Source organism: Bos mutus, chromosome 24, assembly GCF_027580195.1.
Source record: "Bos mutus isolate GX-2022 chromosome 24, NWIPB_WYAK_1.1, whole genome shotgun sequence".
Classification (NCBI taxonomy): domain Eukaryota; kingdom Metazoa; phylum Chordata; class Mammalia; order Artiodactyla; family Bovidae; genus Bos; species Bos mutus.
The window spans coordinates 22,005,847-22,027,997 of NC_091640.1; the positions used below are offsets into that span (position 1 = coordinate 22,005,847).

Genomic DNA, 22,151 nt, shown 5'->3' on the forward strand with positions numbered 1-22,151 from the left:
TTGTATTTAAAGAGTGGAGTTTCTCAAAAGGTAAACGAAGCCTTACATCGTGGCAATAATAAGGACAAAGGTCTTGTATAAAGGTACAGCCCTGAGGTCAAGGTTAGAACTCCTGAGTGGAATTTAGCTTCTTGAGTACTTTTTACTTGGACTCTTGAACTAAAGCCTGTTAAATAAGAAACATCAACGCTCACCAGAGCAGTAAAACAAAATGCAGAGTCTCATGACATAACATCACAATGTCTAGGATACAATCCAAAATTACTCACCATATGAAGAGTCAAGAAATGGTGGATATAGCAGACAAGAACTTTAAAGCAGCCATCATGACCATTTCCATCAAGTAAAGTATGCTTATAATAAATGAAAGATAGGCACTCTCAACAGGGAAATTAAAAAAAAATTAAAACTGAAAGAAATAGTTGAAATATAAAAAATGCTCAGCAGTAAATGGAGATGACAGAGAAAGAAGAGGGTCAACCTGAAGATACATTAATAGAAACCATCTAAAGAATAGAGAGAATACTGGGAAAAACGAACAGAGCCTCAGGGACCTGAGGGATAATATCTAAAGCTCTAATATATGGAAAAATGAAGTTCCAGAAATATAGGTTACAGAGAATGAAGCTGAAAAAATACTTTAAAAAAATGCTGAAAATCTCCCCAATATGGTAAAAGACATTCGCTTGGAGACTTAAAAAGTTTAATGAACTCCAAAATAAGATAAATTCAAAAGAGAACTTTGATTAAATCAGGCACATCACAGTCACACTACTGAAACCCACAGAGAAAGAAATCTTAACTGCATCCAGAGAAAACAGCCTATCCACTACAAGGGAAGGTGATTAGTGTGAGCACGCATTTCTGGCCACAGAAAGTGGAAAGACATCTTTAATGGGAGAGCGTGCGCAGTCACTACAGTCGTGTCAGACTCTTTTCGACCCAATAAACCAAAGCCTTCCAGGCTCCTCTGTCCATGGGATTCTCCAGGCAAGACTACTGGAGTGGGTTGCCATTTCCTGCTCCAGGGGGTCTTCCCCACCCAGGGACTGAACCCACATCTCCTGCATTGCAGGCAGATTCCTACTGAGCCACCGAGGAAGCCCTAACGGGAGAGAGGGAAGAATACAAGAGCCGTTTGAATTCTTTATCTAGGAAATATCCTTCAAGAATGAGGGTGAAATAAAGGCATTCACAGAAAAAGGAAAACTAAAAGAATCTGCTGTCATTGCACCTGCTTTACAAGAGATAACTTCTTTTTCTGTTTTAAAGTTATTGGGTCTGAAGAGAAATGAAATTAGTAAGGAACTCAGATGCTCAGGAATGAATGAAGAACACTGGAAATAGTAAAAATATGAAAAATAAATTTTTCTCTTAATGTCTTTAAAATTCATATGACTAATTAAAGCAGCACTGCCTAATAGAAATATAATAGGAGCCATGTAAATAAACTGCTAATAGCCACATTAAAAAAATCTTGAAATTAATTTTTTATACATGTCAAATATACACAATATATGCAAATTATCATTTCTACATGTAATAAATATAAAAATTATTAAGCTAGTTTTATATTTTTCCCATATCAAGTCTTCTAAATTCAGCATGCATTTTATACATACAGCACATTTCAATGCGGAGTAAGCACACTGCAAGTGCTCAAAAGCCACCATATAATACAGCACTGATTTAAAACAAAAGTTATAACATTGTCTTGTGGCATTTATAATGTATATATGTTTATAGTATAATACGTATGATAGGCAAAGCAAAGAACACTGGAGGGAAGGGTCATCAGGGTTCCATTTTACATGAAATGGTATAAAGCACACTGTGAAAAGGCAAGAATATAATATGTATGGTAATCCTTAAAGCAACTGCTGAAAAAAAATTAATGCAAAGAGATACTGTTAAAAAGGCAATAGATAAAATAAGGTGAAATATTAAAAATTTTTTTTTTACTTCAGAAGACAACAGGGAAAGAGAAATATAAAAAAACAGAGGGGACAAGCAGAAAACAAATGATAATATGGTAGCTCTAACTCTAGCCAAATCAATAAGTAAATTAACAATGAACTGGACACTCCAATGTCAACAGACTACCAGAATGAATAGAAAATGCAAGACCCAATTACCTGCTGCTTATAAGAAACATACTTTAAATATCAAGCCAAAGACAGGTGGAAATTTCCCTATATGAAGAAAGATACACCATGCAAACAGTAAGCATAAGAAAGTTGGAGTGGCTCCATTAATATCAGATAAAATAGACTCTAAGACAGAGATACCTTTTACCAAAGCTAAAGAGGGGCACCTCATAAAATAGAAAGGTCAATTCATCAGGATGACTCAACAATCAGAAATTTCTATGAACCTAAACACAGGAAACAAAAATTACTAGAATTAAAGAGCTGCTGCTGTTTAGTAGCTAAGTTGTGTCTGACTGTGAACCTATGGGCTATAGCCCTCCAGGCTCCTCTGTCTATGGGATTTCCCAGGCAAGAACACTGGAGTAGCTTTCCATTTCCTCTTTCAGGGGATCTTCCAATCCAGGGATTGAACCTGCGTCTCCTGCGTTGGTACCTGAATTCTTTACCACTGAGCCACCTGGGAAGCCCAGAATTAAAAGGACACATCGATAATTCCATAATTAATGTTAATCCTCTCTGCAGCAACTGTTAGAACTTGATAACTACTAAAAAGAAAAAGCAGTAAAAACATAGATGATCTGAATAACACCGTCTACTACCTTGATATTGATATTTCTAAAACACCATGCAACCAACAACTGCAGAATGCATATTCTTTTCAAGTGACAATGACCAAGACAGACCACATTCTGGCCCAGAAAATCAAGATCAGAACAAGGATTTTAAAAAACCACTGTAAACTGCTACATTTCACTGTTCCTCCTAAAAGACATAAAACAAATTAAACTTTGTGGGAAAGTAAAAGCAACTCTTCTTTACCCAGTGGTGATCGGTGATGCTTACTTAGATTACAGGTACTCAAAAAATATGCAAACACTGGTAAATAAACACAATCACTTTGTTAAGGTTGTATCAACGGCCTTCAAGAACCCCAAATTAAAGATAATTGAGAGTGAGAGTATTCATATACTCAATACAGTTTCTGAAAAATGCTGTTTGGATTTATTTAAATCTCCATTTAGGAATTTAATTATGATCATTCAAATGCTTTATTCTATTCTATGTCTTAGGTTGCTTCCTTTTTGAAATCATTTTCTAGTACTTCTGTTTAATCTTGAGGCCGGAATGCTAAAGTCCCTAAGGAAAAGAGAAAGCTCAAAATCAATTTCCATAGCAACTCTAAATCCACCACACTATATTTGTATATGGGAGTTTGATTTAAGTACATTAATATATGTGGATTTGCAACATGTCTAAGCTGTGGTTGCTATAGGAACCGCAACTTCAAATTTCCTTTTAAGTTTAGTAAGTGCTCAGACATAAGAACTGATCCCCCTGACAGATATCTCAAGTTACAGATATGGCTGGCAGCAATAAATTTATAAACATGACTCACGATGATATATGTACTTAACAGATATCTGTCATTATGAAAATGTGCATTTTAATACATGTTCCTAGTTGGTAGATCAAAAGCAATTCAAGATGCAATTTCTCAGGATGGAGATAGAATAGGACTTTGCCAGGCAGCCATTCATCCTTAGCAAAAGCCTGTGCCATGCTGAAGCTTTCTACAGCCCAGCTAAGTCACCCACACACACACACATCAACAAGCTCTATAGCTTCTCTGAATCCACAGAATATCCTGTTGTCTGAAATGGCAAAAAATCTGGCACATTCTCACAGAGACAGAACGCATCGAGCATCTGTAGTGCATTTATTTTGTACACAAGCAAATCACCTATGGTGCGTGGCTGTATAAGTACTCTGTATGATGTAAAAACACAATTTTTTTCTTCCCATGTAGACAGTCCTTTCTTAATTATCAATGTGGACAATCCATCCCATGATCACTTTTCCCAATTCTAACATGGCCTCTTTGCCACAAGGCACACTGGCTCCCACATACTACTCTTCATGTATGATAGCCAGGACCTGCACGTTAGCTTTAATATTAGCTTACTGAAGTAGAGTGAGATAAAGCCACTGCAAAATGGACTAAATATTTCAAAGCCAAAGTGAAAAAAAAAAAAAAAAAGACCATCTCCTATTTTCAATTATACCAGACGTTGCTTGTTTTCACTAATGCAGATAATTAAGAAATGACCAAGGCTTAGAGGTGGAAACAAATGACTTCTGAGTGTTACTAACCTGGCATCACTCTGAAATAACTGATGTACGTAGGTGAACTTCCCAGACAGCTGGGGGCCCTCACCTCATCAAGCAGTTTAATTTGTCTTAACTTTTTTTTTTTTTTCTTTCTGGCCATGCAGCACAGCTTGTGGGATCTCAGCTCTCTGATCAGGGACTGAACATGGGCCATGGTATTGAAAGCCCAGAATCCCAACCACTAGGCCACCAGGGCTTGTCTTACATTTTGAATGGACAAAATCAGACTTGCGTTCGAGGATGGCTTTGAATGGTTTTAGAAGAGGCAGAGAGGCCAGTTTAGAGATTGCAAAACAGTTTATGGGAGAGATGATTATCAAGAGAAAATTAAAATCTTAAGAATTAGAAGGGAACTCTGAGGGCTGGTATTGTGTGGATCCTGAGGACGACAGACACATGGCACTCTGTGATTCAGCAATAAATATCTCAGGCTGCTGGACCACTGATAACATTTGGGGTTTTTCTGTCTTTTCTTTTACTGATACTCATACTTTCTATAGCTATCACTGTACCCCCTGCCCTAATAAGGTACATGCTGAGAAACGATACCCCCATGTTTGTTATAATTCTATCCAAATTAAGAAAGAGCAAATAAAGTGGATCAAGAAACACACATTTCAGTCATAAAGTAAATAAGGCATGAGGTTATAAAACACAGCATAAGGAATATAGTCATGAATATTGTATTAACTTTGTACGGTTCAGATGGTAATTAGAATCACTGTAGTGATCACTTTGCAATGTATACAAATGACAAAATGTCTCTATATTATACACCTAAAACTAATATAGTCTTATATGTCAATTAAAAAAAAAAACAAAAATCAAATAAATGTAAAAGAAAGAGCAAATAGGCTCTGGATAAGTATTCTAGGAACTCTTGCTAAAGTATATGAATTTGATAGTGCAGATTCTATACCTATTCTGACTTTTAGAATATTCTGGCTTACCTTTTCTTGGCTGCTTTACCAAGAGTTGGATACACGACCCCTAAGGGAAAAAAATGCACTCTCACTGTATTTATAGGAGTCTTTCTCCTATGATAGCTTTTAAAACCCTATTCTACCTGTCATGGTGATGTATACATGTGACGCATACCTATCATTTTTTCAGTGTAGTTTTACTACCCTACCATGTCCAAGAGTCAGGACATGGTTCATAGAAAAGGGGACGGCTGGTCTGACTCCTGGAAATATCCTTTGTCTTTGATTAGGACCAGTGAGGTAAACGCGGTCAAGGCATCAGGAGCACAAGCCTGAGGAATACTGCCTTCCTGAACACAAGAAACCAAACTTATCATCTGTTTCCTGAGCTTTGTTACCTGAGAAGTTAAGCTCTGGAAACACTATTATTTCTCTTCCAGGCTCATGGACATTCTTTCTATCAAAATGGCACAAGGTTCTCTGTGGCTTTTGTGAAAGACAGATGAGGGAGATCCTGGAAAGCAAGGCCAAGGCAGCACAAGGACAGTTCTTTTGTGTGTGTGTGGGGGGGGGGGGGGCGCGGGGGGGCGGTTGGTGCCAGTTTAAGGACACGTTATGGTCGCAGAAGAAAAATGTTTTGAGGCCTGTCCAGGTCTACTGCTGAAAACTTGAAAAAGTGGCAGCTGCGATTCAAGATGAACTGGGACATCATTAGCAGTTACAGAAAAAGAGCCGGAGGCCAGCGCTACCAGCCAATCTTGGTTTTCACACCTCCTTGTCCCCCCACCCCCACCTGCCTGTATCTCCCCGGCTCCGGAGGAGGCACAGCACTCCCCTTCTCGATTCTGGTCCAAGAAGAATGACAGCCTCTGATCAAAGCTGAAGGCCAATTTAAACCGCCGTACGTTTTGGTTTCCCAGTTTCCCTGTGGCTTCATTTTTACCCAACCTCTTCCAGCACCTCTGTCCCCCCCAAAAAGGAAAACACATTCCCTTTCCTCTCCAAACCTCTTTTGATGGCCCTGACCCCATTTTTCTCCCTGCAGCCTCAGGGTCACGCTCCACCAGTTTCCCCTCTTGAGTCCTGCTACAGTCCTTCTCAGAGAATCTTTCTCCCATCTTACAAACCGGCTCCTAGTGTCTTGTCCGAAAAGCAAACAAAATCAAATCCAGGACAATACCATTGTTCCCCCCAAGTCTAACTTTCTAAAGCATCTGTCAGCTCTTCCCCATCAAAATGGGGAAACATACCATCAAAATGTTTTTATTGTCCTCCACCTTTTTCCTGACCTTTCGGTGAAGGCAGAATCTCCTCCCCCACATCACTTTCACAGCTGTGTGTAACACCCTTGTTAAGCCAGTGCCATCGAGGTGGATGGATTCAGCATTTCAACAGATCAATTTTGCTCAAGGACAATTACTCACCTCCCAGGAGCCAGATTTCCTCAGCCTACTTTCAGGCTTCATCCTACTCGAGCTCTCCACAATTAATACTTGGTGCTTCTGCTGGACCCTCTTGCTAGAAACGTTCTACTCTGCTACTGAGCTGTTTTTTCCCCCAATGTTCCTCCTTTTCTCAGTTTAGCAAGGGTTTTCTTCTTGCCCTTAAGTGTATGTGTTCCCAAAGATCTGTGCTTCGTTTATTTATTTACAGCTGCATTGGGTCTTTGCTGGTGCGGTGAGCAAGGGTTACTCTTCGTTGTGATGCTCGGGTTTCTCATTGCAGGCTCAGACGGTAAAGCGTCTGCCTACAATGCGGGAGACCCGGCTTTGATCCCTGGGTCAGGAAGATCCTCTGGAGAAGGAAATGGCAACCCACTCCAGTATTCTTGCCTGGAAAATCCCATGGATGGAGGAGCGTGATAGGCTACAGCCTACAGTCCATGGGGTCGAAAAGAGTCGGACACGACTGAGCGACTTCACTTTCACTTTTCTCTTGCTGCAGAGCCAGGCTCTGGGCACATGGGCTCTAGCTGTGGAGCACAGGCTTAGGTGCTTGGAGGCATGTGGGATCTTCCTGGACTAGGGATTGAATCCATGTCTCCTGCCCTGGCAGGTGGATTCTTAACCACTGGACCACCAGGGAAGTCTCTTGTCTTTTTTTTTTTTAAGCTTATTTAATTCTATGGCTTCAAAGTTGGGATTTTTATGCTGTCTGAGTTTCCTTCCTCCAATTCCTTTAACCCATTCCTGGACCCATCACTCTACTAAGAGACCCCCAAGTTGAAACATCCAACGGACCCTCCCAGTCCTCAGTGTACTGGACTCCTCAACAGGTTTAGACACTGATAACTGTTCTGCTCCCCTGACACGTTATTCCCTCATTTCTTTCCATCTTTATGGCATCTTCCCTGCTCCCAGGTGAGTCCCTCCTTTTCTACCCAAACATTAAATGTTCAAGTTCCTCGGGCACTCCCCCTTTCTTACTCAGAACTAACTTCCAGCCTCAATTACCTGGATGTGGGAGACTCACCAAATGTTTATCTCTAGCTGACACTTCCTTGAGTTCCAGATACCTGTACTCATTGTTTACTACTGCACGCACGCGTGCTCAGTTAAGTTGTGTCAAAATCTTTGTGACGTCATGGACTACAGCCCGCCAGGTTCCTCTGTCCATGGGATTTTCCAGGCAAGAATATTTTCCAGGCAAGAAAGCGGGTTGCCGTTTTCTTCTCTAAGAGATCTTCCCGACCCAGGGGTTGAACCTGTGTCTCCTGAATTGGCAGGCAGATTCTTTACCACTGGGCCATCTGGGAAGTCTTATTATAACCATTTTTAATCATTCTGATTAGAGATTGGGCATAAATAAGGAATGTGTATTCTGATAATATGAAGGTTACTGAATTAACAAGTGTAAATGCTGGTTTTCAAATGGAAACACATGGTTTCTGAGGATTTCATTGTTTAACTGTCCAGTACCACAGCTGGTGTTTATAATAATGACCCTCATTTAACAGGAACACATTCTGCTTGGTAAAGTCTGATTTTTTTTAGGAAAGAATGTTTGTAACATATCTTGCAAAGATTTTTCTCTAGAAAAGTTAAAACATTTTTTAAAGTTTCAGGTATTTATCATTAGTGACTTCACTTTTGGACCAAGTTGGCTAAGTGAGGTCTTGCTGAGCGTGGTCCCATAAAAACTGGCACTGCCCACACAGGAGACAGGATGGATTTTTCATGAATTTCCTCTGAAGGATTACAGAATATGATCCATATTTAAAAGTGTTAACAAGTTCATATTCTAGATCTACTGGCCGCAATTAAACAATAAAAATATGTTGAAATCTAATCACATTACTTGAAATTTCTCAAAAAACGAAAAAAGGAAAATACAATCTATCCCTGAAGTTGTACAGCTTCAGTGACACCCAGTGAACTGTTCTGCCTTTTTAATAGTTTAAATCCTGATTGTTAGACTTATTACTAGGAAGATAAATGTGGTCAAACAGACAACAATAAACATCATCCAGAGGTGTGAAAATACTGACTACTGGGAAGAACCAAGCAAACACAGGATAGCACAGGGGGGGCCGGAGGCATTTCCCAACACGAAAGTGACTCCAGAAAGACACTGCTCCAGTACCTGCTGTGGGGGAGTTGGCATGGTGGGACTTCTTGGGCAGGTTGAAGATCTGTTCGCCCGGGTCGGGAGGAGGGATTGCGTCTTGCCCTTGTCGTGCCTCTACGGGGTCATACTCCTTCCCATCGTAGTTAGCATCGTAGAACTTCTTAAACCACTGGATAAAATCCAGGTTGTCCTGGAAACGCCCTTTCACCAGCTTCTCCACGGGAATTACCTGCAGTATAAAAGCACCGGGTGAGTCACAACCCCCAGGCTGGTTTGTATTTAACACAACTGAACAGCTCCCGAAACAGAACTATTTCCCTGTGTCTGCAATTCATGCCTCCTGGCCTCTGCCCTAGTGTCTTAGCCAGCGGTATCCCCAAATCCATAGAATTCTTCATTATACTAAAGAAAAATTAAAATGGTGTAGCTGATTCTCCTGGGATGTTTAATACATCCGAACAAACCATAAGGAAAATTAAAAGGTTGCAGCTAATTTGCCTGGAATATTTAACACATCTGAATAAACCTTCCAAAATAAGGAATACCCCAAGCTGTCAAGAAGGGCGGAGCCTCTTCATAGAATGTTTATTGCCAGAGCATCTCCCCTTAAGAACATCTGCGTCTGGGATGTTGTGTTGTTCCAACACACACAGCTCGATGGGTTTTCCTTATTTCTTTATAACACCTGGTCCAGTTGTGTTGGAATAAGCTCTTAAACTGTAACTGTTAGAGAGTACCAATGAATAGGAACTCAAGTCAATGAAAACACACACTAATCTAATGGTTCTTCTGAAACAAAATGAGCTTTCATGGAACTTATTTACAATGTAGAGACACAAGCATAAAATAAAAGCAACTAACCACAATACAGGGCACAGTAATTCACGGGCTACACAGGAGCACAGTTAATGTGCCATGGGTGGATGGGGGTGCGGAGGAAAAGAGAAATGGATTCAGGTGAGGGGAGTCACAGAAGGGACTGAAGTCACAGAAGTCACAGAAGGGAGGGGAGTCTTCTCCTGGAGGAGGAGACACTCAGCATTTATGTCAATTTCTGAGATGAAGATAGCTTTTCATGGAGTACTTTCCTATTGGTAACCTAAAAAGCCAATCGGTATTACCTTCAGAGGTCTTTTCATGGTACTATTTATAAATATTTTCTATTAAAAATAAATATTGTACTATTAAAAAGAAACACTGTACTATTTATAAATATTTTGTAACTTTTGTTTATGCTAATACTGTGATTATTTTAGAAAGCGCCTTCTTGGAGCACAAGGGCCTTTCATTAACATGCTACCGTATTCTGCTTTCTGTCAAACATGAACACATATCAACAGTTTTAGATGCTGCTGCTGCATTCGCCAGTCAAAGCAGGTACTTAGTTCTGTTGACTTAATTTTGCATTTCCTATCAAAATGAAAGTCCCGAGGTCATAAGTCCAAAATCAGAGGTGACAAGCAAATATCTGTACAGGTACTTCTCCTGTGCTGTCACAGGCTAGAACAACACGGACAGGGACACTGTCTCCACACCAGGACCTTTGGGTAGAATCGTAGCATATTAAGCTGGAGAGGCCAATGAAGGTCATCAAGGTCACTGTCCCTCCAGTGACAGCATCAGAATTTTATCTCCAATATTCTTTTCTTTTTAATCTTCAACATTCTTACCAATGGCTAACCCGCTCTCTGTGTGAACACTTCTACGGATATGAAGCCGCAATTTTGGTACATGGCAAGTTCCGTCAATAAACCCACGAATGGGCGTCTCTTTTCTATTCGATCTAGAAACACGTACCCAGAAATAGTACAGAAATGTACAGAGAAATGATGCTAATGAGGAAGGAGACCCTGCACAACTCTTTATTTAACTTGCTATTTTATACTGGATTATAGTTGATTAACAAGGTTGTGATAGTTCTAGGTACACTCTACGCTTTAGTTTTGAATAAATACACAAGGAGCCAAGATGCAAATTAACCACAGCAAAGGTCATAAACTTGAAAATGATTCAAGAGGTTGAAATGTGTAAGAGATTATATGTTTTGCAATACAAATAATGAGAAGCCAAAATTTTCTTAATATTTTGATAAGAATGCTTTAATTATATGCTTTGAAGACACTAACTGCATTAAATTAAAAATATATACAGTTCAGCAAACTTTTCTGTTTTCTTTTAACCTCTTATAACCCAATATTTAATTTTTTTATTTTCATAGACTATTTATTACTATGCAAAGAAAAGTTTTCCATTTCTCCCTTGCTTTTCTTTTTTTCCTTATTTAAAATCCATTTCTTTCCAACTTATTCCCTCCAAGAGCTATATCCTAAATAAAGACTATGAATTTAGTACGTATATGAACTGAATGGGCTTCAGCAATAGTCCTTATGGGAGGAAAAGGACTCCAGCCTAACTTCATTTGTATCACGCCAGGACAAAATTTTAAAGTTCAAAGCGGGTAAAAGAACATTTTATGGACAATGAGTGAGAATCTGAGTACATACACGGGACTCTCGGGACAGGTAGTCCCTCACTTTAACTTCATAACCACAGGGACCGGGATGCCAATCCCATTTTACAGATGGGTATACTCAAAGAATTTAAATAACTTGCTCAAGTCATGGTGTTACGATTCAAAGCCATGCCATTTGTTCGGGATTTTGTGATTTCTTTAAAGAAACAAAACATACGAAGAGCCACAGTGGCATCTGGCAAACATGAAAATTTCTCACCTGCATTGCTAATACAGAATAAGAACATTTTAGCATTCATGATTTCTGTTAGAATTTTTAGTTGAATGGCTACAAGTTTAGAAATCTTAGATAAAAACCTCAATCAGGTATGAGAAGTGAGGGTTGTGCTTTATGCTGTACATACAGAACTCAGCCTACTGATATCAAGATATAGCCCCTTGAAATGTTTTTGGATTTCTGCACAAAAAGAAGGTTAAGCAAAGATGATGCCTTTTACGGAGGTACAAATCTGTCTCCTACCTTATCAACATTCATTCGCTTGAACGATGCTTGCAGAAGCTTAAAATTGTGAATGTATTCATGCTCCAACTTCGCCTGAAATTTTACCTTCTTTAAACTAATGCAGCCTGGGAAGAGCATGTCCATGAACTGGCAGTAGGCTGCTCCTGAAAAGAGACAAGGACAGGACAGGTGTGAGTCTGAAGGTACCACGTGTGTCTGAGCGGTGCTGGGCAGGAGGGAGCCCCACGTCCTCAGCCCTCCTGCTGTGTGCTCCTCTCCTCACTGCAGCCACACCTCCTGGCCCACCAGGGCTGGGTGCTGGAGGGCAGGGGTGCAGCTGGATGCAGCTCCTCCACTTCCTCACCCCTAACCACTGTGGTACAGACGCGCTTCACGACAGCATCACCAGATTCCATGAACAATGAACAGAACTTCATTCTTTAACACGTAAGGAAATCAGGGTGACAGCAACTCTTCTTAGCTTCTCTCAGAAAAAAAAGGAGCATATTTTTCCTTCCATCGAGCTGCTACCGGCTCCAAATCATTAACATATATAAGAGAAAAACAGCCGAAAATGTCTACACGAGCAAACTACAGGAAATATGGAGCTCAGAAAAAGAGTATGTATACGACGCCCAAGCTGTTTTAAACCCACCCTGCAAAATGGCTGAGGTGAAACTGTTTAACTAAGCCATCTAATACCAAAAATAGTTGTGTACCGATTTAATTCCAGTCCAGAGCAATGGGGTTCCTATATTAACATGAAGGATGGAGACATGGAGGCTGAAACTTACAGAAGTTCAGAATCATGCTGTTTATGACTGAGAAATGAAAATAATAGACATGTCCGATAAGTCCCTTGAGGAAATAGTCATAGAAAAAAGGGTTCATTAGTAGGTCTTTCATATATATCTGTATGGACATTTTTATGAAGAACTCTTAGATCATGACAATTTCAACTAGAAAATTGCAGAGGGATCACACATACTAATTCATATCTTCTTAACAGTAAAGGCTAAAGGCATTTAGTAAAAGAAATTCCAAGTCAGAAAGATTATCTTTCTTTTACAAGTAGGAAAAGAAATTGAGTGGTGAGAATGGGAACAAATGGCCATTTGTGAGTTTTCTTTGCTTCTGCACTTCTCCAGATCTCTCAGTCTGTTTCTATAATATGCCAGTAATATGCCTTTTTGAACATAAAGGGCTCCCCTCCATCCACTGGTATCAAGGTTTTGTAAGAAGCCTTTCATTCTGTTTGAGAAACTCTCCCTTACATAGGAAGAGACTACTTGGTCTCTTATGTCAAAGGGAGGCTAAGCATCCTTTACTGAGATAGGAATCCAAGAAAAGAGGGAAGCAGAAAATGTTAGTTGCTTAATCGTGTACAGCTCTTTGTGGTCCCATGGGCTAGCCCACCAAGCTCCTCTGTCCATGAGATTTTCCAGGATAGATACTGGAGTGGGTTGCCACTCCCTTCTCCAAGGGATCTTCCCAACCCAGGGATCGAACCCGGGTCTCCTGCATTGCAGGCAGATTCTTTACTGTCTGAGCCACCAGAGAAGCCCTATCAAGGAACTAGGGGCTGCTGCTAAATACAAAACAGTGAGGCAACCCATTATTTGAAGGTAAGAATATAAGGTGAGTCAAGGCAAATTGGAAGTGGTCAAACAGGAGATGGCAAGAGCGAACATTGACATTCTAGGAATCAGCGAACTAAGATGGACTGCAATGGGTGAATTTAACTCAGATGACCATCATATCTACTACTGTGGGCAGGAATCCCTTAGAGTATAGTGATAGTGAAGTCGTTGAGTCGTGTGCGACTCTTTGTGACCCCATGGACTGTAGCCCACCAGGCTTCTCCATCCATGGGATTCTCCAGGCAAGAATACTGGAGTGGGTTATTATTTCCTTCTCCAGGGGATCTTCCCGACCCAGGGATCGAATTCAGGTCTCCTGCATTGGAGGCAGACGCTTTAACCTCTGAGCCACCAGGGAAGCCCCTTAGAGTATAGAGTAGCCACCACAGTCAACAAAAGAGTCCAAAATGCAGTACTTAGATGCAATCTCAAAAACGACAGAATGATCTCTGTTCGTTTCCAAGGCAAACCATTCGATATCACGGTAATCCAAGTCTATGCCCCAACCAGTAATGCTGAAGAAGCTGAAGGTGAATGGTTCCATGAAGACCTACAAGACCTTTTAGAACTAACACTCAAAAAAGATGTCCTTTTCATTATAGGCGACTGGAATGCAAAAGTAGGAAGTCAAGAAACACCTGGAGTAACAGGCAAATTTGCTCTTGGAGTACAGAATGAAGCAGGGCAAAGGCTAATAGAGTTTTGCCAGGAAAATACACTGGTCATAACAAACACCCTCTTCCAACAACACAAGAGAAGACTCTACACATGGACATCACCAGATGGTCAACACTGAAATCAGATTGATTATATTCTTTGCAATCAAAGACGGAGAAGCTCTATACAGTCAGCAAAAACAAGACTGGGAGCTGACTGTGGCTCAGATCATGAACTCCTTATTGCCAAAATCAGACTTAAATTGAAGAAAGTGGGGAAAACCACTAGATCATTCAGGTATGACCTAAATCAAATCCCTTATGATTATACAGTGGAAGAGAGAAATAGATTTAAGGGTCTAGATCTGATAGAGTGCCTGATGAACTATGGACGGAGGTTCGTGACACTGTACAGGAGACAGGGATCAAGACCATCCCCATGGAAAAGAAATGCAAAAAAGCAAAATGGCTGTCTGAGGAGGCCTTACAAATAGCTGTGAAAAGAAGAGAAGCGAAAAGCAAAGGAGAAAAGGAAAGATATAAGCATCTGAATGCAGAGTTCCAGAGAATAGCAAGGAGAGATAAGAAAGTCTTCCTCAGCGATCAATGCAAAGAAATAGAGGAAAACAATAGAATGGGAAAGACTAGAGAGCTCCTCAAGAAAATTAGAGATACCAAGGGAACATTTCATGCAAAGATGGGCTCAATAAAGGACAGAAATGGTCCCTGATGGCTCAGACAGTAAAGCATCTGCCTACAATGCGGGAGACCTGGGTTCAATCTCTGGGTCGGGAAGATCTCCTGGAGAAGGAAAGGGCAATCCACTCCAGTACTCTTGCTTAGAAAATCCCATGGACAAAGGAGCCTGGTAGGTTACAGTCCATGGGATCACAAAGAGTCGGACACGACTGAGTGACGTCACTTAACAGAAGCTGAAGAAGAAGTGGCAAGAATACACAGAAGAACTGTACAAAAAAAGATCTTCATGACCCAGATAATCACGATGGTGTGATCACTCACCTAGATTCCAGACATCCTGTAATGTGAAGTCAAGTGGGCCTTAGGAAGCATCACTACAAACAAAGCTAGTGGAGGTGATGGAATTCCAGTTGAGCTATTTCAAACCCTAAAAGATGATGCTGTGAAAGTGCCACACTCAATATGCCAGCAAATTTGGAAAACTCAGCAGTGGCCACAGGACTGGAAAAGGTCAGTTTTCATTCCAATCCCAAAGAAAGACAATGCCAAAGAATGCTCAAACTACTGCACAATTGCACTCATCTCACACGCTAGTAAAGTCATGCTCAAAATTCTCCAAGCCAGGCTTCAGCAATATGTGAACCAAGAACTTCCTGATGTTCAAGCTGGTTTTAGAAAAGGCAGAGGAATGAGAGATCAAATTGCCAACATATGCTGGATCATGGAAAAAGCAAGAGAGTTCCAGAAAAACATCTATTTCTGCTTTATTGACTATGCCAAAGGCTTTGACTGTGTGAATCAAAATAAACTGGAAAATTCTGAAAGAGATGGGAATACCAGACCACCTGACCTGCCTCTTGAGAAACCTGTATGCAGGTCAGGAAGCAAGTTAGAACTGGACATGGAACAGACTGGTTCCAAATAGAAACAAGGCTGTATATTGTCACCCTGCTTATTTAACTTATATGTACAGTAGAAATGCTGGGCTGGATGAAGCACAAGCTGGAATCAAGATTGCTCAGAGAAAAACCAATTACCTCAGATATGCAGATGACACCACCGTTATGGCAGAAAGTGAAGAAGAACTAAAGAGACTCTTGATGAAAGTGAAAGAGGAGAGTGAAAAAGCTGGCTTAAAGCTCAACATTCAGAAAACTAAGACCATGGCAGCCTGTTCCATTACTTCATGGCAAATAGACGGGGAAACAGTGGCTGACTTTATTTTTTTAGGCTCCAAAATCCCTGCAGATAGTGACCGCAGCCATGAAATTAAAAGACGCTTACTCCTTGGTACGGAAAGTTATGACCAACCTAGACAGCGTATTAAAAAGCAAAGACATTGCTTTGTCAACAAAGGTCCGTCTAGTCAAGGCTATGGTTCTTCCAGTGGTCATGTATGGATGCGAGAGTTGGACTACAAAGAAAACTGAGCGCCGAAGAATTGATGCTTTTGAACTGTGGTGTTGGAGAAGACTCTTGAGAGTCCCTTGGACTGCAAGGAGATCCAACCAGTTCATCCTAAAGGAGAGCAGCCCTGGGTATTCATTGGAAGGACTGATGTTGAAGCTGAAACTCCAATACTTTGGCCACCTCATGTGAAGAGCTGACTCATTTGAAAAGACCCTGATGCTGGGAAAGATTGAAGGCAGGAGGAGAAAGGGACAACAGAGGATGAGATGGTTGGATGGTGTCACCGATTCAATGGACATGAGTTTGGGTAAAATCCAGGAGTTGGTGATGGACAGGGAGGCCTGGTGTGCAGTGGTTCATGGGGTCCTGAAGAGTCGGACATGACTGAGCGACTGAACTGAACTGATAAGGTGACAAAATAAAGGCCACAATAAGTTATCACCTCCAGAATCTTTACATCTGTGATGCCTCCTTTAGACACCAATACCCTGAGTACAAAACTGGGATTCTGTAGTCAAGCAGATGGGTTCTCTTAAAAACAAGACAACATAAAACAAACCAAAACAAAATACACTAGAGGAAATAAGCATCAGGACCCTGGCGGGGGAGGGGGGGGGAGCGGTGTTCTTACAGCTGTCATCCATTATCTGGGTCTTCCTTTTGACGTGCCACCAGATGGAGCCAATACCAATAGCCATTCAACATAATTTTTATAGAAAAGGGGATGTCTAAACACAAGTGTCTTATTACCTGCCATTTAAAGAGTTATTTTCACTTCTGTAGTGTTTAGCATAAGGTTTACTTATGGAGACACCAGTATCTACGCATTCTTACAAACCTACCAAGCAAATCACTCATTTTCCAAATTTGAAAAGTAATAGCAGCTTTTGAGGAAAAAAAAAATCTTACAGTATGTGAAGCAAGGAACAAAAAATCATCTCCATCTCATCATCCAGAGAAAACCACTGTTAATATTCTGGCACAACCCATTCTTTTTTTTTTTTTTTAATTTAACAGACCGTGATTCCCTTTCCGGATCATTAAATATTCTCTACTGACATTTTTAATGGCCTTCTGATTTTTATATCATGCTTAGCAACTTTCCCAAGCCAAGATTACATAAATATGCATGTGTATTTTCTTTAAGTACTTTTATGGTCTCAACTTTTACATTTACATTCTGAATCCATGTGGAATTTATTTCGGTCTATGATGTAAAGGATGGTTCTAATTTTAGTTATTCCAAATGTCAGTGAAAATAGCATTTTTGGCTCCCCAGCAATTGGACACCTTCCCATCTGACTTGATGCAAGAGGGTCCTGCCTCCCACCATAGCACCGAAGGTGGGTGGACAGTCCTTTCCCCACACCCAGCCTGTGACTTAGGCTCTGTCTTTGGATGCTGTTGCCTAGGTTTCCAAATCTTGAGGGAGTGAGTGAAACATGCAGGGACCATTAGAATTTGGTCATGATGGCCGCGGTGGGATCTAGCAGAAGCTGGAGCAGCCCAGCATCACCCTGACCATCCCAAGCCAGTGGCTTGAGCGAGGCTCTCTTTCTAGTTTCTTAGCATCTTTTGCTTGCTGTCATCTTCTGAGCTTGCTTCCCCAAAGACTCTGAGCTGCCCAGTATCGTTTCTGTAAATCTGTCTCTGCTTCAACTTGCCACAATTATTTTCTATGTTCCAACCCCAAATGCTGATTGATAAAGTTAAGGAGGTGATGAACACCATCGTTTCATAAATAATCTATACTCTTCCCACCAAGGAATAACTGCTTTTACTCTCTACGACTTTTCTAATACATGCTCTTAAAGTCACTTCCTAGTTTTTTTTTTTTTGGGGGGGGGGTCCTGTCCCTGTGATATTTGCACACTCTTCCTGGTGGCTCAGTGGTAAAGAGTACTGCCAATCTGCCTGCCAATGCAGGAGACCTGAGTTTGACCCTTGGGTCGCGAAGATCCCCTGGAGAAGGAAATTCCCAGCATTCTTGTCTGGGAAATCCAATGGACAAAGCTGGGGGTCACAGCCCGTGGGTTCACAAGAGAGTCAGACTTAGTGACTAAACGACAACAATCACATGTATTACTACATGGAGCATAATTTATCCTCTCCCTTTCCTCAAAAATTTCTCAAATTCTATTATGCACTTATTCTTTCTGTAATATTTTTGAATTTGTCATTCACAGCATGAAGAAAATAGATTTTCTTTTAAAAGTAGTCATTTACTATGTAATGACAGAGCTCTATTGAAATATAATTCATATACCATGAAGTTCAATCTTCTAAAGTTTATAATCCAGAGGTTTTTAATACAGTCACAGAATCATGCCTCTATCCACTTTCTATTTCCAGAAGATTTTCAAGATTTTCACCTGCCAAAAAAATCCCAGTCATGTTAGCTGAGACTCTTGACTCTCTCCTCCTCCAAGGCCATGGTAATTAAGCACTAAATCAGTTTTCAGTTGCTATGGACTTGCTTACTCTGGACATTTCATATAAATGGAATCACAAAGTATGTGGCCTTTGTATCCGGTTTCACTCACTCAGCAAAATCTTTCCCAGGTTCATCCAGGTTGTGGCATGTCTCAGAACGTCATGTTCTTTTTTTATGGCTGAATAATACTCCATTGTATGAATACAACATATTTTATTGATTCAATCATCAGCTGATCAACATTTGAGTTGTTTTCACTTTGGGGTTATTATGAGCAAGGCTGCTACAAACACTCATGTACAAGATTTTGCATGAACATAAGTTTTCTATTCTCCTGAGATATACCTAGGAGTGGAAAATGGCACCTTTGTGTTTAACATTTTGAGGGACAGCCAGACTGTTTTCCAAAGCAGGTGCTCCATTTCACAACCCACCAGCAATGTATGAGGGTTCCAGGTTCTCCAGACCTTCACCAACATTTACTGTCTTTTTGATTCCAGCCATCCTAGTGCATGTAAATTTTTGATTTCCCTAAAGACAAATGACGTTAAACATCTCTTCCATATGCTTTTTGACTATTTGTATATCTTCTTTGGAGAAATGTTTATGCAAATCCTTTGCAGGGGGTGGGGTTAGTTGCTCAGTCATGTCCAACTCTTTGAGACCCCATGGACTGTAGCCCACTGGACTCCTCTGTCCATGGAATTTTCCATGCAAGAATACTGGAGTAGGTTGCTATTTCCTTCTCCAGTGCTAATCCCTCGCTCATTTTTAAATGGGGTTAAATATCTTCTTATTGGTGAATTTAAGAGTTTTTTTCTACATTTCAGAAACAAATCTTTTATCAGATATTTGCTTTGCAAATATTTTTTCCTGTGGATTGTCTTTTTCTTCTTTTAAAAATATTTATTTCTTTAGGCTGCACCAGGTCTTAGTTGTGGCACACAGGATCCAGTGGGATCTTCTATCCTTGTAACATGCAGGATCTTTAGTTGTGGTATGGAGAATCTTTAGTTGCTGCATGTGGGATCTAGATCCCTGATCAGGGATTGAACCTGGACCCCCTGCATTGGGAGTGCAAAGTCTTAGTCACTGAACCGTCAAGGGAGGTCCCTGATGAGTCTTTTTCTTGATGATATCCTTTGAAGCACAAAATTTTTTAACTTTGATGAAGCACAATTCATCCATTGTTTCTTTTGGTAATTACTTGGCTTCTGTCATATCTAAGAAACCATTGCTTAATCCAAATGCATAATGATTTCACTTTTCTTCTAAAAGTTGTTTGGTTTTAGTTCTTACATTTAGGTCAATGATGCATTTTCAATTATTTCTTCTATATGCTGTGAAGTTTGGATCCAAATGTCATTATTTTGCACATGACCATTCAGCTGTCCCAGCACCATTTAATTATCTTGGCACTCTTGTTGAAATCAATTAATGATATATATATGGTTTATTCCTGAGCTTTCAATTCTATTCCATCTATATACCCATCCTTGGGCCAGTAACACTGTCCTGATTACTACAGGTTTGTAATCAGTTTTCAAATCAAAAGTAGATGTCTTCAAACCTTGTTTTTCCTTTTCAAGATTCCTTCAGCTGTTCTGAGTTCCATGAATTTACCTATTAATCTTAGAATCAGCTCAATTCCTGTAAAAAGGTAGTTGAGATTCTGACAGGGACTTAACTGAATCTAAAGATTAATTTGGGGAGCAATGCCATCTTAAAAACATTAGGTTTTCCAATCCACAAACAGGAGATATCTTTCCACTTAAGTTCCTCCAATGATGTTTCAAAGTTTTTAGTGTGTCTTACAATTCTTCGTTAAATTTCTTCCTATTGTATTCTCTTTAATTCTATTTACATGGAACTGTACTCTTAATTTTATTTTCAGATGACACTAATGAGGTTGATTTGGGGATACTGATCTTGTATCCTTCAATCCTGCTTATTAGTTTTAATAGCTTTTTGTTGGTCCCTTAGGATTTTCTACATACAAGATCATGACTAGTTTTACTTCTTTCTTTCCAAGCTGAATACCTCATTTCTTTTTCTTTCCCAACTGGCCTGGCTGGAACCTCTAAAAAATGTTGAATAAAAGTGCTAAGAGTGGGCCTCCTGTCTTATTCTTGGTCTTTGTGGGAGAAGCATCTAGTTATTCATTCTAAGTATGATAATCTTTGCAACCCTATGGGCTGTAGCCCACCAGGCTCCTCTGCCCATGGGATTTTCCAGGCAAGAATCCTGGAGTGGGTTGCCATGCCCTCCTCCAGGGGATCTTCCTGACCCAGGGATTGAACTTGCACCTCTTATGTCTCCTGCATTGGCAGGCAGGTTCTTAACCACGAACACCACCTGGGAAGCCCAATATGATAATAAGCATGGGTTTTTCATAGATGACATTATCAGATTGAAAAGTTCCTTTCTATTCCTAGTTTTAGTGGTTTTAAAGGGTATTAAATTTTGTCAAATTCCTTTTTTAATATTCACTGAGACTATCACGTGGCCTTTGTCCTTTATTAATACTGAGTACAACATTGCTTTTCATATGCTAAGACAACCTTGCATTAACCCCACTTGATCCTAGTATATAATCCTTTTTGTATGTTGCTGGATTTATTCTGCTAGTATTTGTTGAGGATTTTTGTGTCTATATTCGTAGGAGATACTGATCTATAGTTTTTGTGTGATTTTTTTTTTTTTTTGGTTTTGATATCAGGGTGATACTGATCTCAGAGAATGAACTGTAAAGCATTCCCTCTCTTTTATTTTTTGGAAGAGTTTTTAAAGGATTGGTGTTAGATTTTCTTTAAATGTTGGTAGAATTCAATGTTAAGTTATTTGGGTCTGGGTTTTTCTTTGTGGAAATTATTTCTTTTTTAATTGCAAATGTAATCTCTTGTTACATAGGACTATTCACAATGTCTTTTTTTAAGTTTTAGTAGTTTATGTCTTTTTAGGTTATTTGTCCATTTTATCTAGATTGTAAATTACTGGTTTTAAACATTTACTTTTACTGCTATAGTTATTATTCATGAGTTCTAATAAATTTTCAGTTAGTTCTCTGGTTTTATTGGGAGAAATCAATGCATAAAATGATGCATTTGTTGTACCATGTATATATGTATATATACATCAAGTATACAAAGAATATATACCCACTACCTTTTCAACTACCATGGAGATAACAAAAATGTTTTCCTCCTTTAATTAACATTAAATTTCTTCAATCGTCGTCACTGATTTCCTAATGTTAAATCATCTTCGCGTTCCTTGAACTAAGTCCTACTTCGTGGTGTTCACAAAATTTTCATTACACTGCTGGCTTAGATTCACAAACTCTTTTTTTTTTTTTAATTTAATTTTATTTTATTTTTTAACTTTACAATATTGTATTGGTTTTGCCATATATCGAAATAAATCCGCCACAGGTATACATGTGTTCCCCATTCTGAACCCCCCTCCCCACCCCCCATATCATCCCTCTGGGTCGTCCCAGTGCACCAGCCGCAAGCATCCAGTATCGTG

At 39.9% G+C, this 22,151-nt stretch overlaps 1 protein-coding gene across 4 annotated transcripts in view; it reads right to left on the reverse strand.

Annotated features, from left to right (window-relative positions):
- MAPRE2 (microtubule associated protein RP/EB family member 2) overlaps nucleotides 1-22,151 on the reverse strand; it is a 187,117-nt gene that overhangs the window by 35,216 nt on the left and 129,750 nt on the right. For all 4 annotated transcript variants that reach the window (XM_070361791.1, XM_070361792.1, XM_005889235.3 and 1 more), the window contains 2 exons: nucleotides 11,803-11,948; nucleotides 8,825-9,038 (listed from right to left, as the gene is read on the reverse strand). In XM_070361791.1, the coding sequence (XP_070217892.1) occupies nucleotides 8,825-9,038; nucleotides 11,803-11,948 (360 nt within the window). The remainder of the gene's footprint in view (nucleotides 1-8,824; nucleotides 9,039-11,802; nucleotides 11,949-22,151) is intronic.